The 27910-nt window shown below is 40.8% G+C and overlaps 1 protein-coding gene across 9 annotated transcripts; it reads left to right on the top strand.

The window, feature by feature from the left end:
* The first annotated feature begins 1492 nt into the window (after positions 1 to 1492).
* On the top strand, positions 1493 to 27910 carry LOC117438266 (heterogeneous nuclear ribonucleoprotein K-like). 9 transcript variants are annotated; one of them, XM_034073782.1, is made up of 16 exons: positions 1493 to 1539; positions 3680 to 3758; positions 3874 to 3953; positions 4843 to 4940; positions 7892 to 7948; positions 9370 to 9413; positions 10325 to 10397; positions 10960 to 11073; positions 12170 to 12298; positions 14846 to 15153; positions 15494 to 15548; positions 19878 to 19928; positions 25605 to 25626; positions 25701 to 25783; positions 26209 to 26378; positions 27163 to 27910. In XM_034073782.1, the coding sequence occupies exons 3-16, from the start codon at positions 3905 to 3907 to the stop codon at positions 27194 to 27196; spliced, it is 1287 nt and encodes a 428-aa protein (XP_033929673.1). In that variant the 5' UTR covers positions 1493 to 1539; positions 3680 to 3758; positions 3874 to 3904; the 3' UTR covers positions 27197 to 27910. The 9 variants fall into 9 exon arrangements, with proteins under 9 accessions (XP_033929673.1, XP_033929676.1, XP_033929678.1 ...); XM_034073784.1 differs by lacking the exon at positions 1493 to 1539 and adding an exon at positions 1542 to 1558; XM_034073783.1 differs by lacking the exon at positions 1493 to 1539 and adding an exon at positions 1849 to 2070.

Below are 27910 nucleotides of genomic sequence, written 5' to 3'. Positions count from 1 at the left end.
CAAGCATGTCAAGGTCCCTCTGGATGCTATTCCTTCCCTCCATCATGTCAACCGAACCACACCACTTGGTGTCATCGGCAAACTTGCTGAGAGTGCAGTCAATCCCACTGTCCATGTCACTGACATAGATGTTGAATGAGATTCATCCCAACACTGATCCCTGAGGGACAACAGTCATTACCGTTTTCCAACTAGATATTGAGCCATTGACCATAACTCTTTGTGTGTGGCCATCCAGCCAGTTCTTCAACCACTGAGTGGTTCATCTATCTAATTGATGTGTTTCCAACTTAGAGACAAGGATGCCATGCGGGACAGTGTCCAATGCTTTGCACAAGTCCAGGTAGATGATGTTAACTGCTCTGCCCTGTCAGTTTCGCAGCCCCATTATAGAAGGCCACCAAATTTGTCAGGCAGTATTTCCCCTTAGTGAAGCCATGCTGGTTGTCACCAAGTACCTTGCTGTTTTTCATGTGCCTTAGCATGCTTTCCAAGAGAATCTGCCCCAAGATTTTACCAGGCATAGAGGTGAGACTGACTGGTCTGTAGTACCCTGGGTTTTGCATTTTCCCCTTCTTGAAAATGGGGCTTATGTTACCCTTTAGGGTAATATAATAATAATATAACAAAATATAGTCAGTAGGTTTAAATCTGTGGGCCTCCTATAAGGCAAGGACCAGAACATCACACTGTTTATTAGAAGTTTCTCATCTCGGCCGCAGAGCCTGTCACCCACTTCGTGCTGCTACCCTGTGGTAGCAGAGGGTGGCAAAGTCAGCTGTCATCCCGCATCCCTGCGGGCACTAAGTAGCTGCAGTGGAGACAGCGATGGACGCCGAGGTGAGATGTCCCCCCCACCAGAATCATATCAGGTATGGGACACATACCTCCCTACTCCTCAAAAAAGCTGACTAGAGCTCAAGCCCCTTCCCCCGCACCCTACTCTTAAGGCAGGGATTATACTAAACGAACTGGTAGAACCAGCGGGGCAGCCCGCCTCCCCAAGTTGTGGGTGGGAAGGAAGAAAAGAACACACCTACTCTCTGTACACACTCCCCAACCCCCAACCCCCCCCCCCCCCCAACAGCCAATAGGCAGCGTGGAGCCACGTACGCCTTTAAGCACCACAAGAATGCCGCTCCGCCTTCTTCAATGTTAGGATACAAGCACAAGATGCAGTACTCGCAGACGCCATTTTCGCACACGCACACAAACAAACAAAAAACCACAAAAAAACAAGCCTTGCAGTTCCTCTTGCTCTCTTTTACCGCCTTCCATTGTCTCCACTGTTGTTACCGCTCTTCTCGTAGCCCCTATGAGGCAAGTAAAAAAATCAACTTAGGCACACTATGGCAATACAAAATAAACCACTCCCCTCCATTACACTCAGGCCTTGTCTCTCTATGGTTCACACGGAGGGCGGGGCAAACTGGAGGCCATCTATGTCCTGACAGGCAGCTGTCTTGCCCAATGGGGCTGCAGTGTGTCTCCAAGAAGGGGAGGAGAGGAGGTGGCTGGGCCAGGCGTTTGGAGGTGTTGGTAGGTGGATGTGTTGGCGGTAGGAATTGTTCACTTTTTTTCTCTTTCATACGTGGTGGGTGTAGGTAAGCGCGGCTTGCGCGCGTAGCTGATGGGGTGTGTTGTGTGTGTGCTGAGGGGCGGGGAGCTAAGGGGGGTTGAGGGAAGCGAAGCTGTTGATCGTGCCCCTGTCGATGCTGTAGTGACATAGTAACGTGGGGGCCGAGTCGCTGATAGGCCTCAGGGTTTTTGTGGGTTCCCGCAGGGACAGCGCTCTTCCCTGCTGGCGGGGAGGGGGGTGCAGAATTGGGTCGGGACTGCTGTGTGGAGGAGGGGGCCGGGAGTGACTCCTTAGTTAATGTAGAGTGGCTTGGCGCAGCCTGCGGGCCCAAGGAGGTCCATCTGAGGAGAGGGGCGAAAAGGGTGATCTGTGTCTCTGCTGGCAACCATCATACCTCGGCGACCTTATTGGGGGCACGGTGGCCCAAACGATGCTGCTTCCGGAGTGGAGATGTGGTGAATGTCGGCTGCATGCTAAGGCCGGGTGAATAGGTAACTGTATGGGGCGAGTTTTTGGAATTACAGTGAGCAGAGGAGAGGAGGAGGGAGGGCGCTCTCAGCTCCTGCCTGTGCAGAAGCAGCTGTGCCAAGCCAACTGGGGAGCGCTCTGCAGCAGGGCCTGCTTTAAGGGGCAATTGCGGAGTTCTTGTGGCGACGCCGTTGCGCTCTGTCGGTCCCACCTGAGCTCGGGTCAGGGCCACCGAGTGCCTCCTTTGTGTCTATCTGGGTAAAGCGGGAGAAATCTGGTGACCGCATGGTGGTCGTTTTTCGGCTCCCGGCTCCGCCTAGCAGTGGGTAGACGCCATTGCAACCGCCGCCATTTCTGCTAGTCCCCGCCACCGTGGAGGTGGGTCTCGGTCTGCGGGGGTTATGTAATGTTGTCCCGTCCACTCAGGGTATGAGCTGGGTTTCCGAGTGCTCTCCGGCAGTGGGCGGTGGAAGCCGTGCAAGAGGTAAAGGTAAACGTAAGTCCGAGCAGACCGTGGTGTGACTTGTGCGTAGGTTGTGGAAAGGGAGGCGTCCAGGCGGAAAGGGCCGTTCGTGCCGGAGGGAGTGGGAGTAGTCACGCGTCGTCACCTCCTAGCCCTCTATGTCTATGGCCGCTTTATCTTTTCTATGTTTGTAAAATCATTACGTTAGTCAATTTAATTCTACAAATTCGATTTACACAACAGCACGGTAACTGAGAGTGTCTTGTCCTATAGAATTAATTAGGTTGGAAGAGACCTTTAAGATCATAAAGTCCAACCATTACCCCAGGACTGCGAAGGCCACCACTAAACCATGTCACTGAGGGCCTCATGTACATATTTTTTGAATACTCCCAGAATTCAAGGGGGGAAATGGCATTCTTTGGACGTTATCTGCTCAAGTGCTTTTTGGTCTTATTTATTTATGTTAAGAGGATAAGGTGCAAAGTTGTGGGTTTTTTTTTTTTTGCTTGGTTTTGTATTGTGTTTTACAAATATTCTCATGTAAACTTGAAAAAAATAAATCTTGAAAGAGGTACTTGATTCACAAAACCAGAAAAGTTCAGCTACTTTTGAGATTTTTTTTTTTTGTGCATATATACAGAGGTTATACATAACTGCAGTGTGGTATTTTAAGATAATTTTTCTAGCTTGGCATGTATAATTTCTTTTTGTTAATTAGTTATATTGAATGGAAGGCATGGTAATGTATGCTGGTAGGTTGATAACTTATTCATTAATGCTGGTGATTATAATAATTTTACATGGTTTAAACAATAAGTAGATTGATACATAGTGTCTCTTAAAAAGGAAATTCGTGATATGTATTATATAACATTATAAAAATGGGAACTGGATAATTGTTCACTTTAAATACCTGAAAATCGTTATCAGTAAACATGATTGCTTAAAACTAACAAGTATTTGCATACTGGCCAGTTCCCTAATTGTTCAGGCTGATTGTTTATCTGTAAGTTTACAGACTTTATTTCTTCTCTTAGTGATGTGTTTGGCCTTATGCTTTCTCATTTATGAAGAAAAGCTTTGCAGCAAAAACTCAGGCCAAACCCTCATTTTTAGTTATAGTGAGAATCAGACTCGTGAACAGAGGGTATATGCTGTTTTCATAGGCTTCTGAAGCAGTAGGCGGTTGGATTTTGATCCTGCCCAGAACACTTGAGTTTTGCTCTGTAAGCATATATAAAACTGGTAAGTTCTAGAAATGGGTATATCTTTTTGTTTTTCCCTTCAGTGCGATGTGCAGTCTGCACCCCACACGCATACCCAAAATGGGTGTACTGGCTCTTTTTTTGTTCTGCAACAGGTTTTATCTGCACACCTAAGAATAAAAGGTAATGGAGACTGAACAACAGGAGGAAACCTTTACCAACACAGAGACAAATGGTAATTTACTTAAAGGGCTCTTTTATGGGGGTTGGGACACCTTTTTCAGTCTTGGCGTTTCCAGTTATTTCAGAATGCTTTAACTGCATCCAATGTTTATAATTGCAGTATTTTTGCATTTAATATTTTATGTGTGCTGTATGGCTTTACATGGGTTTTGTATTACGAATATGTATTTTTTTTTCTGTGGGGGCGTTTTAGACATGACATAAGTGACTCAAAGCTATAACTAAGGATTTGAAAATATTTAATAGCTAAATACTCACTGCTGGTCTAGCCTGTGATCATGTAAAAATATGGTCAGGCATATCTATTAATGTATTCATTGCAGTCTTTTGAAGGAATGTATATGTATGTGAAATATCTTTATTAGCTAAATTATTTTTTTTTAATGTAATTAGTGAAGAAGTGTTAGGGCATTAGCGTTGAGTTGATTCATGCCAGTTTTGCAGAGCTATTTGAAATACTGCTTTTCTATTGTTCCACCAGTATTTTGGTATTGGGCAAACTACTTTTGATCTTTCAGGTTTTAAGTTTTTCCCAATCATAAAAGAAATACTGGGTAGGTGATTCAGTGCTGATTTATACAACATGTTGTAAATTTTTCACGAAGTTGGCAAAATTCTCATTTCAGCTGTAGTTGATAGATTTGGAATGAGTCTTCAATAATGAATTGAAACGTAGACTGATGAAGTAAAACCCCATTTCTGTGCTACAGATTGTCAGGGTACATGTCGGAAGTTAGCATTGGGCTAATAGGAGGGAATGCTTCATTAGGAATACAGTGCATTAGCTTGATATCCCATTTTATTGTGCCTTAGAAAGTTAAGTATATGTTTGTGTCCATCCATCCTGTGTTTTCTCCCTCCCTTTGTGGACCTGTCTACAGGCAAGCGTCCTGCAGAAGATATGGAGGAAGAACAGGCCTTCAAAAGATCTCGGAATACAGATGAGATGGTTGAGTTGCGCATCCTGCTTCAAAGCAAAGTATGCTTTTTCAGTATTGCAGTGTTCTTGGTCATACTTAAGACGGTGGTGACAATGTATGTTGTGGTGTATATTTATAAAGAATGCATGCTTTATTTAAAATAACTTGGGAATTTTTGTAAGTCTGTGTGAATGATAGTAGTGTTGCGATGACATTATATTCACTGAATTTTGTTAAGAATGAGTCTTTAATGATCTGTGGGACTACTTTGATTTTTTTTTTTATTTTCCTTTTTTTTAAAGGAGTTTTAATTGAAGCAATAGAAATTATAAGCCACTTTTCTTGTGTTTGAGTGGGACATATTTGTTCCTGGGGAAAGACTGTGCATTACTCTTTAGAGAATGATCAGCTTATGATTGTGAACTAAACATGAAAGGCAAGATGAGGACTTCCTCAGGGTTTTGGTAACTTTCACAGGTTTACTAAGTCTATATGCATCAACAGGAGGAAATATGGGAGCAATGTTTAAGGGACTGCAATCACTTCATTGACTAGTATAAATTGTCACAGTAAAATTGCTATTTAGGAATCTTCTTTAGTGTTTCCAGTCACTACATGTGTTTGTACTGTCTGAAGTAACTCAGTCTTTTGTGTCAGGGCAGGGGAATGTTACCTTAACTCTGAATGAATGACGTTATGTAGTGCCGCAAAATGTTTGTGCTGGTGTTGTCATCATGTGTGAACTGCATAACAAAAGTGATAAATTTGCATGTAGTTTTCAAAATAGCCTGATAAAGATAGAATCATGGAATCATAAAATAGTTAGGGTTGGAAAGGACCTTAAGATCATCTAGTTCCAAGCCCCCTGCCACTAAACCATGTCACCCAAGACTCTGTCCAACCTGGCCTTGAACACTGCCAGGGATGGAGCATTCACAACTTCCCTGGGCAACCCATTCCAGTGCCTCACCACCCTCACAGAGAAGAACTTCCCCTATTTAAGTTTTAACCTGTTACTCCTTGTCCTATCACTACAGTCCCTAATGAATAGTCTCTCCCCTGCATCCCTATAGGCCCCCTTCAGATACTAGAAGGCTGCTATGAGGTCTCCCCACAGCCTTCTCTTCTCCAAGGCTGAACAGCCCCAAGTTTTTCAGCCTGTCTTCATACAGGAGGTGCTCCAGTCCCCTGATCATCCTCGTGCCCCTCCTCTGGACTTGTTCTAACAGTTCCATGTCCTTTTTATGTTGAAGGCACCAGAACTGCCCACAATACTCCAAGCAAGGTCTCACGAGAGCAGAGTAGAGGGGCAGGATCACCTCCTTCGACCTGCTGGTCACGCTCCTTCTGATGCAGCCCAGGATACGGTTGGCTTTCTGGGCTGTGAGCCCACACTGCTGGCTCATGTTCATTTTCTCATTGACCAACACCCCCAAGTCCTTCTCTGCAGGGCTGCTCTAAATCTCTTCTCTGCCCGACCTCTAGCTGTGCCCGGGATTGCTCTGACTCAGGTGTAAGACCTTGTACTTGTCATAGTTAAACTTCATGAGGTTGGCATCAGCCCACCTCACAAGCGTGTCAATGTCCCTCTGGATGGCATTCCTTCCCTCCAGCGTATCAGCCGAACCATAGAGCTTGGTGTCATTGGCAAACTTGCTGAGGGTGCACTCAATCCCACTGTCCATGTCACTGACATAGATGTTAAACAAGACCAGTCCCAACACCGATCCCTGAGGGACACCACTCGTTACTGGTCTCCAGCCAGACATTGAGCCATTAATCACAGCTCCTTGCATGTGGCCAGCCAGCCAGTTCTTTATCCACCGAGTGGTCCACCTATCAAATTGACGTCTCTCCAATTTAGAGACAAGTATGTCATGTGGGACAGTGTTGAGCACTTTGCACAAATCCAGGTAGATGACATCAACTTCTCTGCCCCTGTCCATCAGTTCTGTAGCCCCGTCACAAAAGGCCACCAAATTGGTCAGGCAGGATTTCCCCTTAGTGAAGCCATGCTGGCTGTCACCAAGCACCTTGTTGTTTTTCATGTGCCTTAGCATGCCTTCCAGGAGAATCTGCTTCAAGATTTTGCCAGGCACAGAGGTGAGACTGACTGGTCTGTAATTCCCCGGTTCATTCATTTCCTCCTTTTTGAAAATGGGGGTTATATTACTCTTCTTCCAGTTGTCAGGAACTTCACCTGACTGCAATGATTTTTTAAGTGTGATGGACAGTGGCTTAGCAACTTCTTTTGCCAGCTTTTTCAGGATCCATGGTTGGATTTCATCAGGTCCCATGGACTTGTGTACGTTCAGGTTCTTAAGATAGTCTCAAACCAGATGCTCTGTACTGGGCCCAAGGTCTTCATTCTCGCAGTCCCTTGCGTCTGCCTTCCAAGAGTTGGGTGGTGTGGTCTGAGCATGTAGTTTTACAATTGCCCCTCTTGAATATTCGAGTTTATTCTTGTTGATTTTAGCAACTTCTGAATAGTGATTCTTTATAGTTAGGTTTGGAAAGGACTTTAAAGTCATCTAGTTCCAATCCCCCTGTTATGGGCAGGGATGCCTCACATTATTGGCTTTACATGCTTCAGACTGTGCCTACTTGAGTGGTCAGTTGTGTTACCTAGGTGTAAATCAAAAGTAGCATTTGAAATTATCAAATGTATGGAGTGTAAAAGTGAAAATTATAAATATATTAAAAAGGAAAATCCTTGACCTAGAACTTAAATTTTACATGGTAATAATATTATTGGGTGTTTTTATCTCTTTCTAAAGTTAAATGATAAGAGCTGTTTTGATATACCACCTTTCCCCCCCCCCCCCCCATGGTCAAACCGTGTCAGTTTATGTTTTGATTTAATTTGAACCTTTCAGAAGCAAAATAACCCCCACCCCTAAATGCACCTCACAAGGTAATGCTGAAATAGATGCATTGTTTTTAGTCTTCAGTTCAGAAATGTAGTCTGTGCTGTATTAAAATACTGTAACTTCTGAAAACTATTTTCCAGAATGCTGGAGCAGTGATTGGAAAAGGTGGCAAAAATATTAAGGCACTTCGTACAGATGTGAGTATATATGAGTTTGAATTAATTTAACACCAATTCTCTCAGAGCACTGCATTGAAAAATTGATTGCATACATTTCTAGAAAATGAGAAATTCAAATCTAGATAACAATAATCTGTAAGTCATTTATAATAATTGCTAGAAGAGATCACTTAAGCTGGGTTTTAATTACAACACAAATGGAAAACAAAGTTATGTGGGAGGAGAGGCTTTTATGTTAAAACGTTTTGCTTTCAAACAGGGTTCTTCTAAATTACACACTTCAAATGAGTTAATATCTCTAATTAGAAATATCAGCAAAACTTAAAATTCTTAACCAAACCATTTCCCATATGTGTGAATTGATTACAGTACTACTGAAAACTATTGCAGGTGGCTGGTTTAATCCAGTGATAGAGGACTTCTTAAACTTCCTTAAAAAAAAAAACCAAACAACAAAAAAAACCCAAAAAACCCCAACAACAAAAATAATGGTCCTTTTGTTTTTACTGTAACAGCTTGAACATAAAGCACAAAGACATTCATGTTAAGGTTGCATGGTTTAATTACGAGTGTAGAACAGTAAAGAAACATTTTATTCTGTTACTCTGAAGCATTTTGAAATGGTCATGACTTATTTACCTATTCATATTTTATAGGGAGTTGACTCTTGTGATTAGACACATGTTCAGGATAAATGTTATGTATTTATAAAACTTAGCAATGCTTCTTAAATTCCATTTGTTTACACTCCTGTAGCATCAGCTACACTTCAGCAAATTTTTTCAAGAAAGACTGTTCAACATGTTATTGTTCCATATAAGTTTGCAAACTGTAGTAACTAGAATTGAGGTTTAAGCTGAAATGGTCCAGAATCATACATACACCTTCTAACTTTGACAGCTAGTGTGTTTATTTTAAGTCTAGATGGTTTAATTGGTCTGGAATACCAACTTTCCCAACTTGCCCAAGGTTTCAGTAATATGGATCTCAACAGTTTTTGTGGCTACATTGATGAGCCAGCCTGCTACTGAAACATCAGTATGTTAAAAAAGTAGTTTAGTCAGATAAAGTAACTCATTATTATCCATACCGTTAAACCACAGGTAGTGTAGCAATCCATTATCGTGTTAGTCTTCAGAATAACTTAAGCTTGTTTCGTTAACTGAGAGTAATGAGTATAGTTTAAAATTTATTGCTTTTCCGCCTTTTCCCTCTCCTTGTTTTTTGGCCATATATCTCCGTTACCCATGTACTGGATCGACTTGCCCCTGCGTTGCCCACCATGACGTTGGCCCATCTGCCCCTGAACGCTAATGTGAAAACCCTGGTTGGCTATGCCCAAAAATGTGCCCATTGCCAAATGGGTACCATACTTGACAACTTCTGGTTGAATGCCCATGCCCAATGCCAACATCCACGAACGCCAATGACCAATGCAGTACAATGCAAGTGTTTCAGTCCCAGACAGCAGTGGCCCTGAGCGGTATGTCCCAACAGTTTATGCATCGCTGCCTGATTAGAAAGAGAGAAATGTATTTTATTACCTTTTATATAATTAAATAGTATCTCCTTATAGGCAGTGTATTGTTTTGCTGTGGGTTTTTTTTTTTGTTTTGTTTTGTTGTTGTTTGGTTGGTTTTGTTTATTTTCTGTCTTATTTTCTCCATTAAGTCTTTTTGTCACTGAACTTTTACATAAGTTGGCCACCCAAATAAACCACTAATTTTATTTCAGTGGAAGGAGCACAGCTTCAGGTGTTGCATATTCACTGCATTATAACTCAGATTTTTTCAAGAGTCTCTTGCTCTTTGTGGTCCACCTTGCTCCCCCCAATATTGTTCATAATTATTTCTTATGGAATACTATAGTTCACTTTCCTTTGCTTCTCATTTGTGTTACGTTTTTGTTTGGAGGTTGTTTTGTTCTCCCCCTGTATTTTTGTTCCTTTTCTGCAGAGCCCCTTAGTAATCTAATTTCCAACCAGTCTTTCAACCTTACTCCAGATGTAATGTTGACCACTTGCATATTCCCACTTTTTCTACAAGAAGGTGTGCCAGTTTTACCAGTGTAATGGCGAGTGTATACTAAATTAATGGTGGTGGAGAACGTGAATATTCACTTCTACTTTCAGTTCTGCTTGGATTTCTTGCCCACTTAATTTGAGCCTTCCAAAAGCTCTTGCTTGCTCATGTTCTGCAAGACCTTAATCTTACATTCATCATGCATATATGTTGGACATAAACAAGGATGCATGTGTTGTAAATCCAGTGAACAGGTTTACTTTAAATGGAGAATATTAATTGTAAATTCTTCTGTGTAGTCAGTCTTGTTTGAATTTTGTGTATGATTATGAATGCTAAACTTCTACTTTTCTGACACTATGGCCTCTACCAGAATCTTGAGTATAAGTGCAGATACAGAGACAATTGGAGAAATCTTGAAGAAGATTATCCCTACTTTAGAAGAGGTATGTGCCTTAGATTTGTTTCTTCTTTAGAAGTATAAATTTAGGTTTTAAAACAAGATAATTCCAGATGATTGTTGTGTGCCTATAGCTTTCAAAACTGTGTTGGCTTTTGTTTGTTTGTTTTAATGGAGATAATCTCTTCTTAGAATATAATATTTGGAAGTCTCCCCTTCAAAATACCTGTCTCTTGGCTTATTTAGTCTTCAGTTTAAAGTAGCTGTATTGTAATTTCCATCCCGCCTTGGCTTTTTAAACAAGTGTGTTGTGCTGTTTGATACCATAAAATTTTATACAATAAAAGAAATAAAGAAAACTAATTTGACATCACCTCATGTTGAGGCAAAGTACTTAAATAGGTGTGATTCTGTCATAGCAAATACAGCGTTACAGTTCAGCAAAAATTAAGTTAAACCGGGATGCTTGGAGAAAAAAAGCTTAACAACACCCCCACTCCACCTGCCCCCACCCCCCCCCAACTAGAATTTTGATGCTTTCAATTTTACTTTTTTTTTTTTCCCTTGACTAATATTTTATTCTTTCCTTGTACGTATCTTTCTTACAGTATCAGCACTACAAAGGTAGCGACTTTGACTGTGAATTAAGGCTTCTAATTCACCAAAGTCTAGCAGGAGGAATTATTGGTGTCAAGGGTGCTAAAATCAAAGAACTCAGAGAGGTACTATTTCCTGTTCTTTTCACATTCTACTTTTGTTCTATAAACAGATTGGGGTTTTGTGTTCATAAATGGTGAATGTAAGCATCATATGTGCAGTAATTCCTTCAGAACGTATTTCATATACAATTTATGTGTTTTGAGATCAGTTACTTATTACAATTTTCTTGCAAAAAGTCAGAAATAAAGTGGCTGTTGGTAATAGAGTCTAGGACTTAATAAAGCTTTAAAACATATTAACAATAATCTTGATAAATAAAGGATATTTTTTTTAAAATGCCATTCATCACTCCTTCTGAAACGAACTGCTGAATGATGACTATATTGGTGGTGTTGGGCATAGAAAATGGTTTAGTGTGGATGAATTTCCATAAACTCCAAAAATGATAATTTAATAGCTGTTTGAATATTGCTATAAAAAATTAGTATGGGGTGGGGTTTTAAGTTCTGCCTTCTCGAAGACCATTGTTTCCTTTGTGAAGGACTATTCCTCATGGAGGAGTCATGTTTTGTTCTTAAAAGCTAGTGGTCTCTGAATCTAGAGTGTTGATTTCTGTCTTTTACTGGCATTGTGTCAAAGGCAATTAAAGGTCAGTTTAGGTGTAAGCTACTATTTGCGTGGACTAAATAAGGCAAGATGACTAGACATAATCCTGGCAAAGCTGCTGTCTTGCATCCAAAGCATGTTTGTATGACATATGGAGGCTTATAGAACCCATAAGCTTATAATGGATATCTGGTCCTTTTGCTAATGTTGGATTTAAATGACCATGTAGATGATCCATAACTGAAAGGATGAATTTTTTTTCATGTTCACTAGCTTTTCATGCAAACTGATGTCATTGCAGCTCTTAAAAATATAATATCCTAACATTAAATATGTTGCAAGAACTAGGAAGCAGGCATTCATCTAAAATGTCTTCAAGTTTAATGGTCTGGTTTGTTTGTTTCTTTTAAAATGTTATAGTCCGTATCTTACCCATTTTGTTTTCATTAATTTTATAAAATTGTGTTGAATTCCTTCTTTTAGAAGATTGGTTAGCTTGTTTTGTTGTGGTTTTTTTGTTGTTGGGTTTTTTTGTTTGTTTTTTTTCAACAGAACACTCAGACCACCATTAAGCTCTTCCAAGAGTGTTGTCCTCATTCCACTGATAGAGTGGTGCTTATTGGTGGAAAACCTGATAGAGTTGTGGAATGTATAAAGATTATCTTGGATCTTATCTCTGAGGTAATGTTTTAACTTTATTCTTTCACTGGTATTCATGAAAGTTGGGATTATTTGCACGAAAAAAATTATCTTTCCATTTATATTTTGAATTCAGTGCTGCCTCTTCAGTAACAAAATAAGTGTTAGACTGTTATCACCCTTGAAATTATTCCTGTTTCCTAGAACTGGGGTGTAACTTACCAGAGATGGAAGCCATTTTTGGTACCTGTGGGTTGTTAGTCATGCTTCATATATAAGTAAAATGAAGAAATTTTAAACTGGGGAGGAAGAGAGACAAATGTATGTGCCACCCATCAGTAACATCTGTGCCTGCCGTGTCAGCATTGAGAAATAATAGAATCATAGACTAGTTAGGGTTGGAAAGGACCTTAAGATCATCCAGTTCCAACCCCCCTGCCATGGGCAGGCACACCTCACACTAAACCATGTCACCCAAGGGTCTGTCCAACCTGGCCTTGAACGCTACCAGGGAAGGAACATTCACAACTTCCTTGTGCAACCTGTTCCAGTGCCTCACTGCCCTCACAGAGATGAAATTCTTCCTTAAATCTAACCTAAATTTCCCCTGTTTAAGTTTGAATCTGTTACCCCTTGTCCTCTCATCACAGTCCCTAATGAAGTTCCTATCCAGCGTCCTTGTAGGCCCCCTTCACATACTTGAAGGCTGCTATGAGGTCTCCATGCAACCTTCTCTTCTCCAGGCTGAACAGCCTCAACTTTCTCAGCCTCTTCACATGGGAAGTGCTCCAGTTCCCTGATAATCCTCATGGCCTTCCTCTGGACTTGCTCTAACAGTTCCATGTCCTTTTTATGATAAGGACACCAGAACTTTACAAAATTTTCCAAGTGAGTTCTCATGAGAGCAGAGTAGAGGGGCAGGATCACCTCCTTCAACCTGCTGGTCATGCTCCTTTTGGTGCAGCCCAGGATGCAGTTGGCTTTCTGGGCTGTGAGTACACACTGCTGGTTCACGTAGTTTCTCATTAACCAACACCCCCAAGTCCTTCTCCACAGGGCTCCTCTGAATCTCTTCTCTGCCCAACCTGTAGCTGTGCTTGGGATTGCCCCAGTCGAGGTGTAGGAGCTTGCATTTGGCTTTGTTGAACTTCATGAGGTTGGCATCAGCTCATCTTACAAGCATGTCAGGGTCCCTTTGGATAGCATCCCTTCCCTCCAGGGTATCAACCGAACCACGCAGCTTGGTGTCTTTGGTCAACTTGCTGAGAATGCACTCAATCCCATTTACCTTGTTACCGACAAAGACGTTGAATGACGTTGGTCCCAACACCAGTCCCTGAGGGACAACGCTCATTATTGGTCTCTAACTGGACATTGAGCTGTTGACCACAATTCTTTGTGTGTGGCCATCCAGCCAGTTCTTCAACCACTGGGTGGTTCATTTATTTAATTGATATCTCTCTGATTTAGAGAGAAGGATGTTGTGTGGGACAGTGTTAAACGCTTTGCACAAATCCAGGTAGATGACATCAAATTCTCTACCCTTCTCCATCAGTTCCATAGCCCTATCATAGAAGGCCACCAAATTGGTCATGCAGGTTTTCTCCTTAGTGAAGCCATGCTGGCTGTCACCAAGCACCTCAGTTTTTTTCATTTGCCTTAGCATGCTTTCCAAGAGAATCTGCCCCAAGATTTTGCCAGGCACAGAGGTGAGACTAACTGGTCTGTAGTTCCCTGGGTTTTGCGTTTTCCCCTTTCTGCCTGGCCTTTTCCAAGTCCTCGCCTTTAACCTGGAAGATTGATGAAGAAACTATCTGAGCCCCAGAGCCCCTAATCGCCTCTCCCAGGGCTCCGTAGTCCTTAATGTTCTCCAGGCTACTGCTATCTATATTGCTAGCACCCACATAGACCACTAGAAGTGGGAAACAGCAGGACTTGGAAGATCAGGCAGCCTCTCTGCAACATCCCTGGTACGCAACACGCCTCCCTTGAGACTGGGTCAGGCTGAGAGACGCGTGCCTCTGTCCCTTTCAGGATAGAGTCACCTACTGCTCTCACTTGCCCCATTTTCCTGGAGGCACTATTAGTTATCCTTTCTACTGGTGCATCAGGTGGTTGCTCATTTGGTAAGGTGTGAGTTTCCTCATTAATGGAGCTGTTCTGGATGGGGATGTCAGATTTTAGAGGAAGCCCCATGTTTTTAATAGTCCTCTTCCTCCTTTTTTTGTGGTTTTTGTTACTAGTTTCCAACTTCCTGAATTATTGCCCTCCTTTACTGTATGTGGTATGATGGACACTTGTGGCCCCTGCACAGTTGGGGCTTGTGTCAAGCAGTCCAGCTCCCTGTCAGTTTCCCTGACAGCTTACTGATAGTCTTCTGCAGTTCAGCTGCCTGCTGCAGGAGTACCTCCACCAGGGCTCATTGAGTGTAGCCCTGGCCATTATGCACCCTTGCCTCAAGAGATCAATTCAGAACATAAAAATTTATATTCATTTAATATAGTGATTTAATGTAATTTTAACAGTAAGTGCTAACTGGGGGGACTGGTATTGTTGGTTTTGTTTTTTTTGTGTGTATGCATGTCTTAGTCTCCAATTAAAGGACGGGCCCAGCCTTATGATCCCAATTTCTATGATGAAACATATGACTATGGTGGCTTCACAATGATGTTTGATGATAGAAGGGGACGTCCAGTAGGCTTTCCAATGCGTGGGAGAGGAGGTTTTGATCGAATGCCTCCTGGTCGTGGTGGACGACCCATGCCTCCATCAAGACGGGATTATGATGATATGAGCCCTCGCAGAGGACCTCCACCACCTCCACCAGGTCATGGTGGCAGAGGTGGCAGCAGAGCTCGTAATCTTCCTCTTCCTCCTCCACCACCTCCTCGTGGCGGGTAAGTTGCTTAAATGCATTGTGCAAAACTTAAGTTGACTAAAATTTGCTGAATTGTGCTTATGTTGCCAGGACTTATTTCACATTCCATGTTGGTATTGATTATGCAGGACTGAGTATATATTGCACCAGAGAATTTCAAAGAGTATTTGAATTCAGTTATTTCTGCAGTGTAACAGTCCATCAGGACTTCAGTCAGTAGTTTTGTAACTTTATGTCATTCAGAACTTGGCTAAAGCATTCAGAAATTTATAGTTGTGTGCAAATAATGAAAACTTGAATTAGATTATATAAACTAGTTTATAACTTGAGCCATGTGCTGCTGCTTTTTCTCATTTTAGAGATCTTATGTCTTATGACCGAAGGGGTAGAGCTGGAGACCGTTATGATGGAATGGTAGGAGTTAAAATTCATATTGTTTTGTTTAGTTAGCACTTCAAATAGCTGAGAAAACTGTTCTTGAATACGTACATTTAAGTGTGGGGCATGTGTGCTTCCGATAAACTTTGATACTGCCAAAATGTTTTTGCCATACAAATGGTTCTTCCAAGATGATGACTGTTTGGGGTGTAAAGGGCATTTGGGATGTGATCTGCTGTGTAGGTTTGGTTTGTGGGGCTTGGTTATTTGAGTTTTGGTTGTGTTTTTTTTTTCTTGGTTGGTTCTCCCTAACTGCTATTAACAATGGAATAAAAGTTGGTGGAGCACAGTCCCTGCAGGTTTTATTGTATGGACCTTTTTTTAAGCTTTTTAATTGGGATGACAGAAATACGAGTTGGGAAGCTTTTCACATCAAGAAAGCATGTCAAAAAATGTTTTCCAGCAGATGTTAGCAGGTTGAGAGAACATGAATAATATTTATAAAGAGCTCTAGCTAGTCTGGCAGATGATTACTTTTTCAAAGCAGTTCTTGTCTTTATGCCAATTTCTGTGTCTGCAAAATAATATATACTGTAATTCAAAATGTTTTGGAGCCAGGGCCACTGATAAGTTGAATTTTAAATGAAATTAGGTACATTCAACCACGTTGGGGGGTTGGGAGAATAAAAATGGTTTAAGGCTCTTCCATGTTGTACTCTAAAATGTGACTCCCTGGTAGTCATGGACTGTTGTACCCACTTTCCTGGGAAGTGAAATCATAGGCATCTTGGAGGTAAATCTTTGATTAATAATCTTTATTTCTTCTCTGGTTCTGTTTGGTACATTCCTTGAGATGACAGATTAGGTGGGTTTGAGGATTTTTGGTTTTGTTTGTTTGGTTTTGGTTGGTGGTGGGTTTTTTTGGTTGTTTTTGGTTTTGTTTGTTTTTCATTTGTTTAAATGAATGGAATAGGAAGAAGTTGAGGACCTATGGAATGGGCTATCTAAATGAGGTTTACACACTGCCTCCTTCTGGGAGGACGAGGTAGTCGCTTCCAGTAATACACACTGGAAGTACATGTTACAAGAATGTCAAAATATATCAAAAAGAAAGACGCTTAAAATTGCTAAAAATGAACAAAAAAGCCCTATTTCCCCCTCCCCCCCAAAAAACCCTCACAAACCACAAAACAACACCAACACCAAAACACCACCAAAACCACTAAGTCGTCTATACTACTCTGGATCTTAAGAAACTAGAATAGTTATGTACTATACCTCGAAGATCCTTTATTTTTATTATGTTTTCAGAGCTCAGTTTTTGTATTTTCACATTTGCAGCTGGTAAAACCAGTGTCGGCATATAAAACAGAACAGCCTGCCCTTTGGTTTTTGGTTGAATGGAATCTTTAGCTTGGGAAATAGCGTGTTTTAGTCCTGTTCCATTTAATTTAAAATAGAAAATCGATTTGAACTCTGTTTAGTCTGACTTTGGACAGTTTGAACTTGGCTTTCTTGACATGAGTTTCTACAAATAAGTGGGAGTCATCTCTGTTCATTTTCCATACAGCTTTAGCTGCTTTATGCACAAGTTTCATAGCCTGTCTACAATGAGGCACAGACAAATTGTATTTAATTTCTAGTTTTAGCTAGCCATAATCCTTGTGTCCTTAACTGTATAAACAGATGAGAAGCTTTTTCATGGATTGAGAGGCTGAAGCTGCAAGTTTTATCATGCCAGAAATATAAGGTGGTCTTGCTACTATGCATTTCATATAGAAACCATTCTCTAGCAAAACATTTAAACTTGGAGTAAACTGACATTGATGTGGTTTGTAAAGTAACGCATGGGAAATGCTACTTTCAGAGCAGGATTGACATTTTACATAAATCTATTAAAAGGCAAGAATAGATTCTCTTTTCAGACCAAAATCTTGGAGATGTTGAATCTACGGAAATCCTAATTTTCAGCTGATTCTCTTCTCTGCCAAAGGTGGAAAAGTTCAGTTGTTCAAGACTTGTGAGACAGTGAACCAAGATTGGATGGTGAAACTTGAATTTTCTGAGATGTGACAATACTGACAGCCTTAATTCTAAGATGGGAGGGGGAAAAATATTTTAATAGATATGTAAAAATTTCTATTCTGAGGCATTTTACTGATGGACATACATGCATTGTTTCTCTTATTACAGAGGTATATATTTTAGGCTGTAACTACTCCAAATCTAATGGCTATTTTGATAGCTGAGAAAGCATGAATATGTTTCTACTATTTCATTAACACTCCTATCTCCATGGGTGCTTTAGATATACAAGTACACAAAAGCATACCAGGGTGGAGAAGGGCATATAAAGCCATTGAATCCCCCTCCTTTTTTAATAGTCAGTTCCTTTGCTTTCAAAGTATCTTTAAATTTGAGTTAATTGAGAACTAAATCAGAATGTCTGTTTAAACATAGTGTATGTTCAGAAATCTAATCTGGTTTTGCTTATTCAAATGATTCCTATTTCTAGATATTTCTTAACATCATATATGATTCCACGTGTATACACATCTGTATAAGCACTTCAATAAAGGTACATGTGCTAAAAATATTAAAAGTGCTTCATGTTTAAGGCATTAGCGAGCATGTAAAAAAATCAATGAGGATGTTTGTCACATTTATCTATATAAATACTAAAAAATAAAATTTCACTCTTCTGGGCCAGTCCCTTTAAAACAAGGGAAAGTTACAGTAAGGAATTTGCTGTCACGTATTCTTTCTAGATATAAAAGTCAATCAATTCTTATCAGTACTATGCCCTTTGTCTTATCCAATCAGTGTTTCATTTGGTTTCTATTTCATTTCCTTTGGTTACCAGTAGTAGCTAGCACAAATGAGTCTGTAGATAAGAAAATTCTGTTATTTATCTTAAAATACTAGGTGCAGGATAATTTTGGGAACTGTTTTAAAATGAGCATTTATATATAATGTGCTATTCATGTTGTGTTGCATGTTTTAACCCAGCAAAGGCTTTTGCCTTAATAGTAATTTAACGTAAATTAGAAACTAGTTTGTTTTCAAATATAATTAGTCAGTAGTAGATTGTTAGTTTAGCTAGTGGTTTATATGAGGTATATGGAAATAATAAAATGAGAAGCCATGTCCTTCCTGCTTGACCTGCTGCCGCGGAACGGACTCAGTCAGAGATCAACATGATCAGACAAAAAGCCATTTATTGCAAAGCATTAACTCCTTATATACTATTGCTTACACACACCTACAGCAATTTGGCATATCATGATTGGATACTTGTCTTGAAGACCCTTAGTGACTAACACATAATTGGTTAAGCACGGGTGTGAGAACTTGACCTCGAATGCTTGCCAACAGTCCACAGTTCTCATAACTCAGTGAATTCCAGCTTCTTCTTATCTTGCTTGCTTAGGCTTCCTCGGGCCTCCCACAGCCTTACTGTATCCCTCGGAGTTATTCAGAGCTCATGTACCAAATATCCATTCTCCTGTGAGAACACTGTCTCCACATCTCCCCCTTTTTAGTTTTCCTAAAAGTTTTTTACAATTTGGTATGTCTGCTCTATCATTGCTGGACTTGTGTAACATAACAACCCATTACTCTAGGTAGCATTATTTCAGTAAGATTAGTCTGATTTGAAGTCACTTGAACCTTTATAACATGTGGCATATAGGTGGTTTTATACACAAAATTGCAACCTCTAATAATAGCTACTTTACAAGCACGCATATTCAAGCTGTTACTTTTCAGTTGCCCCCAAGTGATGTTTTACAATCATTCGTTTCTCTCTATCTCATTCTGCTTGGGGTTTTCACGGTCAGCTTCTGTAGATGATGCATTGAGTTCTCCACAACCTGCTGTTGACATAAATATATCAATGACAATTACTTTTTAATTTAATTCCTTTTCTGGTGTGTGTTTTTGTGGGGGGTTTTGGTTTTTTGTTTTTTTGGGGGGGGGGTGTTTTTTGATTGTTTTTAAATGCATGAGAGAAATAGAAGGCTTTGGTATCTGAGAGTAGCATCTTCTAGTATATAGTAGCTTTAGTACTCAGAGGTGTTTAAAAAAAAACAAACTGTTCAACATGTGTTTTTCCCCTTAGCTGTCTGATGCTCTTTGTAAGAGGAAAATCAGTTACAGTTCCCTTGCAGTGAAAGTAAAAAGGAGTTAATCTTGTAACTGGTCAATATTATGTACTTTTGAGACTTTGTAGTATTTTAAATAGTGCAGGAACATGTATCTCTATATTGGTATGTGTTTCCTTGCCAAGTTAGCTATAAGCCTCCATGACATGGACTTAATTTAGATTCATTTCCTCTTTTCCTCCTATTATGTTGTGTCTGGAAGATGATGCAGTGTCATGTGGATGCCTGCGATGACATGCAGCCACCAGAGTTGGTGAGTGTGCTCATGCTTTTATTTGACTGGTTTCATAGTTGATTTTTGAGAAAAACCATTTTAATTGGTTAAGTGATAACTGGAATTTCTTGAAATTGAACGTAGTCAGTGGCAGCTTGCATCTATTGAAAAATCCCTGAAGCTGGTCTCCTAACTCATGTTATTGGCAGTTTGTCCTGAACAGTGAATCCTATGCAGGTAGCTAATGTTCCACAATGGAAGTATGCAGCAGCACAGCTAAGAGAAGTTTTTCTGTTGTATTGCCTCTTTTGTACCCTATTTTTAGTGTTCTAAGTTGCAATTCGTTGTAACTCTTGCTTTTCAAAACCCTGTAGGTGCATCTATATAGAAGTGTTTTATGTTAACTTCATGTTATGTTTTCTCCTGTTTGAAATAAGGAATGTTAAAAATAATCCTTATAGTTGTAGATAAACTATTATGTGTTACCTATCCAAATATTTGAAAGTATTCCATTTGATTTGTGTTTATCAGGCTTCTTACTCTTAGCGGGTTCAGGAACGAAAGTTCAAAAGGTGTCAGCAAGTGTTCATGCCATCTGGAAGATGGCAAAGTGCTGCCAAATATTAAATTTTAGTTTCTAGCTTACATGACCACTGCAGTTATAATTACTCATTTGCTGTCTTGTAGTCTGGGGAGGAGAATCAAGAGAAAGGGTCAAGAAAAGGATTGTTCACTGAAGCAAGTTAGCCTGAAAAAGGGTTTCCCTGTGCAAAATATCAGCAGAAATAGGCAGATGAGTATGTGTGTGGAATAATGCAGCTCTGATCAATCTCTGAATTAATTTTTAAGCAGTGTCCTGTTTTGTATTTTGCACTCCCCTATGAGCTCTATTATGTTGTATTATGGTCTGTATAGCTAAGCAATGTGATTACACAATATGGGTTGCTTGGAAATAGATGAACAATTTTTTTCTGAATAGCTACCGTTTTGATGCTGTTTCAAAAAGCTAGCAGGCAAATAGTTTTTTTGGACAAAGTTGTTGTATTGCAATATCTGCAAACAAGTAATTCACACAAATTCCTGTATTTCAGCGATATAAATTGAATTCTAGAGAAGTGTGAACATCTAGTCTCTGCTTCTACAGGAAGATATTAAAACGGGTGTTTGTGTATTTAGAGGTCATTAGATGAAATTAAGTACTTGATAACAAGTGCCAGTCTACAAATCTTGAACATAAAACACTTGGGGGTGCTGCATTGCAGTGATTTGAATTTGGTATGTGGTAGTTTTAGCAGAATAGCTGTAATTAGTGTAATAGAATAGTATGGGTTGGAAGGGACCTTCAAATGTCATCTAGGAGCAGGGGCATCTTCAACTAGATCAGGTTGCCCAGAACCACATCCAGCCTGGCCTCGAATGTCTCCATGAATGGCGCATCTACTACCTCTCTGGGCGACCTGTGCCAGTGTTTTACCACCCTCCTTATAAAAAAAAATTCTTCCTTGCATCTAGCCTGAATCTCCCCTCTTCTAGCTGAAAAACCATCACCCCTCGTGTTATCACAACAGGCCCTGCTAAAAGGTCTCTCCCCATTTTTCTTACAGGCCCTTTTTAAGTACTGAAAGGCCGCAATAATATCTCCCTGGAGTTTTCTTCAGGCTTAACAACCCCAACTCTCTCAGCCATTCCTCATAGGAGAGGTGCTCCATCCCTCTGATGATTTTTGTGGCCCTCCTCTGGGCCTTCTCCAACACGTCCATATCTTTACTGTACTGAGGACTCCAGGGCTAGATGCAATACTCCAGGTGGGGTCTCACCAGAGCAAAGCAGATGGGAAGAATCGCCTCCCTTGACCTCCTGGCCATGCTTCTTTGGATGCACCCCAAGATATGATTGGCCTTCTGGGCTGCAAGCGCAAATTGCCAGCTCATGTCTAGTCTTTCATCCATGAATACCGCTAAGTCAGGGGTACTGTTAATTCCTTCATCCCCCAGCTTGTATTTGATACCAGAGGTTGCCCCAGACCCTGCACTTGGCCTCTTTGAGCCTCTTAAGGTTTCCATGGGCCCACTTCTTGAGCTTGTCCAGGTCCTTCTAGATGGCATCCTATCCCTCGGACATTTCAACTGCATCACTCAGCTTAGTGTCATCTGCAAACTTGCTGATGGTGTACTCAATCCCACTATGTCGTTGAAGATATTAAAAAGAGTACTGGTCCCAGTACAGAACCCTGAGGGCTGCCACTTGTTGCTGGTGTCCATCCAGACATTGAGCCGTTGACTGGATGGAATCATCCAGCCAATTCCTCATCCACTGAACAGTTCACCCATCAAATGCATGTCTCTCCATTTTAGAGAGAAGGATGTTGTAGGGGGACTTTGTCAAAGGCTTCTCAGAAGTCCAGATAGACAACATCCATAGACCTTTTTTTGTCCACTGATGTAGTTACTCCATCATAGAAGGCCACTAGGTTGGTCAGGCAGGACTTGACCTTGGTGAAGCCATGCTGGCTGTCTCAAATCACCTCCCTGTCCTTCATGTGGCTTAGCATAGCTCCTAGGAGAATCGATTCCATGATCTTCCCAGGCACAGAGGTGAGGCTGACAGGTTAGTAGTTCCTGGGGTCCTCCCTTCCAGCCTTTTTAAAAACGGGTGTGATATTGCCCTTTTTCCAGTCACCAGGGACTTCACTTGACTGCCACGACTTCTCAAATATCATGGAGAGTGGCTTGGCAACTGCATCAGCCAATTCCTTCGGCACTCTGGGATGGATCTCATCAGATCCCGTAGATTTGTGTATGTTCAGGTTCCTCAAATGGTCACAGACCTGATCTTTACTTACAGTGGGAGGGACTTTTCTCCCCCAGTTCCCACCCTGCAGTTCATCTGCTCAAGAGGTGTGGGGAGAGAGCCTGCCAGTGAAGATTGAGGCAGAAATGTTGAGTACCTCAGCCTTCTTGTCCACTGTTACCAGTTTACCAGTCTTGCTCATTGGGGGGGGGGGGGGGGGGGGGGGGCAGGGGCGGCACACTTTCTTTGACCTCCCTCTTCTGGTTGATGTACCTGTAGAACCTTTTTGTTGTTCTTTGCATCTCTCACCAAGTTCAGCTCCAGCTGTGCCTTGGCCTTCCTGACCCCATCTTTGCACAACCGGGCAGTGTTCCTATACTCTTCCCAGGATACCTGTCCCTGCTCCCACTGCCTGTGCTTTTCCTTCCTGCCCTTTTGTTTGATCAGCAGTTCCTGACTCAGCCATGCCAGCTTCTTGCCTTCTTTACTCAATTTCTTACACTGGGGGATTGTGAGCTCTTGTGCTCTGTGGAAAGTGTCCTTGAAGATCTGCCATGTCTGTTCTGCTCCCTTCTTCCTGAGGGCAATTTCTCAGGGGGTCCTATTGACTAACTTCTTGAAGAGCCTAAAGTTGTCTTTCCTAAAATTCAAGGTCCTGACTACTTTTTGCCTGTCTTGCCTCCCTTATGACTGTGAACTCCACAAGTGCATGATTACTGCAGCCCAGTTTTGATGTCACCAATTAGTTCACTTGCATTGGTGACCATCAGATGCACTATCTCATCCCCCCTGGTAGGGCTGTCTATTACCTGGCTTAAGAAGGTATCCTCAGTGTGCACTCCAGGAGTCTCTTGGATTGACTACAGCTCCCTGTGCTACTTTTCCAGCAGGCGTCAGGGTGGTTGAAGTCCCCTAGCAGGACAAGAGCCTGAGAGTACGATGCCTCTTATAGCTGGAGTAAGAAGGCTTCATCAATAGTCTCCCTCTGATTGGGCAGCCTGTAATAGACACCAACCACAAGGTTCCCTTTGCCTTGATCTCTCATTCTTACCCGTAAGCTTTCAACCTGCTTGTAGCTATTCTTCAGAGACAACTCTTCATGCTCTGTCCATCTCTTGATGTAGAGGGCAACCCTTCCTTGCCTATCCCTTCTGAATAGCCTGTAGCCATTAATAGCCACGCTCCAGTCATGGTATTTGTCTCACCAAGTTTCAGTAATGGCCAGCAGGTCATAGCTTTCTAGCTTGATGGTGGCTTCCAACTCCCTGTTTGTTTCCCATGCTGCATGCATTGGTGTAGAAGCACTTCAGCTAGGCTGCTGGCCTTCTCAACTTAGAGGAGCACCTCTTGATTCCTCTGAAGTGTTTCACTGGTGTTTCCCTGTTGGCTCCTATTTCCTCAGGTGCCCCTTCCTTATCTCTGTAAGATTTCAAGTGTGCTCCAGTGTGACCAACATGTCTCGAAGCCACTGGCCTGAAGGTCCTCAGTAGCACCCTGCCCCTCTAACCTTGATATCTCATCCCACACCTTGTCATGGGCGAGCTTGATATTCCCCCCCCCCCCTCCTCCATCATGTCTAGTTTAAAGCTCTGTTAATGAGCCCCACTAGCTCATGAGCAAAGACCCTCTTCCTCCTTTGAAAAAGGTGAATCCTATCCAACATCAGCAATCCTGGTGCCGCATAGGCCATCCTATTATATATAAAAACAAAACAAAACAAAACAAAAACCAACAGAATTGTGGCAGTGGCACCACTGATGGAGCCATGTACTAATGGACTGGGTCCGTCTATTTCTTCTAATGTCGTGGCCCACAACTGGAAGGAAAGAGGAGAAAATAACCTGTCGTGATTGTCATTTCTAAGATACAAAATATTGTAGTGTAGTCTGAATGAAGAGACCAATTATGAAGTTATTAGGGTTTACTCTGTTTTTCCTCAAGAAGGGTTGACAGTTATCGGGTAAACATCTTGTCCGAAACTAAGACTTTAATTTCTCCTCAGCTATATAGGTAGCAATAATAAGGCTGAACTCTGATCTTTTGATCTGAATGTCAGTTTAGTCCAAGAGTCAGGACTTTCTGCATTAAGAGCTGTTTACCAGCTGAGTTGGTAAGGTTGCTTGGTAAGCTGGTATGTCTATATCTTTGTCGTGGTTTAAAACAAAACCACACTCTCTCTCACCCCCAGCACCTCCCCCTCCCGGAGGGATGGGGAGGAGGATCAAATGAGTGTACTTCCCACAGACTGAGATAAGAACAGTCCATTAACTAAGGTAACAAATCACTTCTGCTACCACCAAGAATAATAATGATAAAATAAATAATAAGGGAAGAGAATACAATACCATCTGCTGAAACGAGCCTGACCGAGCAGAGAGAGTGACTTCTGAGGAACTCCCAGTTACCTTCCCGACCATGTTGTGTTGTGGTATGGAATACCTCTTTGGCTAACTTGGGTCAGGTGTCCTGTCTCTGCTCCCTCCTGGCCCCCCTTTCTCCCTGCAGAGCGTGAGACTCACAAAGTCCTTGGTCAGAGTGAACATTACTTAGCAACAACTAAAAAACTTTGGTGCTATCAGCTCTGTTCCCAGGCTGAAAGTCAAAACACAGCGCTGCACCAGCTACTAAGAAGGAGAAAAATTGACTGCTACTGCTAAATCCAGGACAGTCTTGATGACTTATTTTTAGAGGTTTTAAGAGAATAGGCCAAGACGTTGTCATTGGAGATTCCTTACTTCCTTCCCCCTCCTCCCTTGTTCTTGATCTGCCTTATTCCACACTTCACAGTTTGCCTTTGATAAGGTTCTGGATTAGGTTTTTTCATAAAATAGGCTTAAGTTTAATAGTGGGATACTTGAGATTAAAAGTTATTAATGATAATGGCTATCTTCTATTTAAGGATTTTCTTTCTCTTTTTTCTTACAGTTTGAGGGTGGCTCTGGATATGGTAAGTTTTTCTAGAGAATTTTGACATGCATTTATTTTAGTTAATAAGGGGCTTGATGCATACATTTAAATCAGACTACTCTTACGCAGGGGGGCGTGGTTCATATGGAGATCTTGGTGGACCCATCATTACAACACAAGTAACGATTCCCAAAGATGTAAGTGCAGCTGACTTGCTTTCCACTTATGTATAAATAGATAGAATGTCACAGGCTTTTCTCAGGCTATGTAAATAAATCAAAAGCATTTGGGATGCTTGATAAGTGCTTTTAATGTACAGCAAGTGTTTCTAAATCACTGAAAGATTATTCTTAAAGATGCTTTCTTCATTTTAGAGATGCACTGAACTTGTTGTTATTCAGTAATAGAGATGGTCTACAGAACTTCTTTTTACAAACAAGCTTCTGGTTCTTCCAGCTCTATCCTGCCTATGTTTATATAATAAACATTGCAGCAGATGTTTTGAGGCTGTAAGAGGAAGCTTTCATTATAACTGTTCAAATTGATGGAAGCTACTTGAACAGTACTGTGTTTTTGCAGATAAAGTTCTATCAAGAAATGAATGCTTTATTTTCTCCCCTAGCTGGCAGGATCTATTATTGGAAAGGGAGGCCAGCGAATCAAACAAATACGTCATGAGTCAGGAGCTTCAATCAAAATCGATGAACCATTAGAAGGCTCAGAAGATCGAATAATAACAATTACGGGAACACAGGACCAGATACAAAATGCTCAGTATTTACTGCAGAACAGGCAAGTTGAAGCTTAACACTGTTTTTGCTGTCAATTTTAAACTGACTTTCCTACTACTACATTCTAAAACTGTTCTTCTCTGCAATATAGTTTTTAGAAGACAGGATTTAAGTAACTATTGAACCTAACTTCTCAGGGGTAGTATTGCCTTGAGTCTCTTCTTTTCTCTGTTATAACTAAAATGAAGCTTCCCCCAAAATTAATCTTGATGGAAAACACTTTAACCAAGCTGTCCTCTCATTTCACTGGTGGAAAAATTCTATTCACCAGAAAAAGAAGAAAAAAAAAGTAATAAATTACTTAGAACCTGTAGAAAATATAGAAGATTTCAGTGGACATTGGTCTAGTTCTGTGTGGAAGACTAGTGATTTTGTTGTTTTTACATAACTTAACTGACAACAAATTACAGTCTGCCATATGGCACAGACCATGCCTCTACAGACCAAGTTGAAATCAATTTGTGCTGTTATGCAGCTTTCATACCTTGCTGGCATTGCTTTCTCTTCTGGCAAATATTAACAGTTTTGGACTTAGTTTGCTTAATTTTGCTTAAATAACATGTTTGCTGTCATAGTATTTGTTAACGTGTTTAACTTGAATGTTTGGCTTTTGGTTACTAATATTTAAATATGCTTAAAGTTATATGCCTGTAATTATTAGCCATTAATTTTTTTACTTTTAAATATGTAGGGAATTTGTAGTTTAAGAATGCCATTGTGAATACTGATTCAAGATGTATGGTCAATCATTCTAATACATGCTTTTTTTTCTTTTTCTTTTATAGTGTGAAGCAGTATGCAGATGTTGAAGGATTCTAATGCAAGATTATTTTTTCTTTTTTATAGTGTGAAGCAGTATTCTGGAAAGTTTTTCTAAGACTAGTGAAGATCTTGAAGGAGTCCTGCATCTTTTTTTTTTTTTTTTTTTCCTTAATTTTTTTTTCTCTCAAATACCTTCTTCTGTTTAAAAAGCCAACATTCCTCTGCTTCATATGTGTTCTGCATTTGAGATGTAGTGGAATCTGCTGTTCACCAGATGTAATATTTTAATTCAGTACAAATATTTGAGGGAGGGAGGGAAAGGCTGCAAAAGACTAACACTGAGATTTTTTTGAAATGGCAGAAGAGTGGATTTTATTTTTGTTTGGTGGTGGTGGTAAATTATAATGGTTTTTCTGTAACTATTGTGAAGGCCCTGCTTTATGTACATTGGGTTGTTTGTTCTGGGGTTTGTTTTTTTTTTTTGTTTGGTTGATTTTTGCTTGTTTCTTTTTCCTCGTGTTGGGGATGTGGTGTTGGTTATTTGTGCAGGGGTGAGTTTTTGTTTTGCTTTGTTTTTTTTTTTTTTGGTGGGGGGTTGCTTTGTGGTTGTTTTTTTTCTGTTGTTTTGTTGGTTGGATTTTTTTTTTTTTAAGAGGGGAGAAGACTGGCTGTCCATACATCCCTGGCATTCTTTGAGAACAGTGTGCAGAATGTAATGCTCTTTTTTAAGATATATTTTATGGTTTTTAAATAAATTTAGTGAACCTGTTA

This window comes from Melopsittacus undulatus, assembly GCF_012275295.1.
Source record: "Melopsittacus undulatus isolate bMelUnd1 chromosome W unlocalized genomic scaffold, bMelUnd1.mat.Z SUPER_W_unloc_4, whole genome shotgun sequence".
NCBI classification, from domain to species: domain Eukaryota; kingdom Metazoa; phylum Chordata; class Aves; order Psittaciformes; family Psittaculidae; genus Melopsittacus; species Melopsittacus undulatus.
The sequence above is the reverse complement of the archived record's forward strand: the minus strand, read 5'-3'. Positions and strand labels throughout refer to the sequence as shown.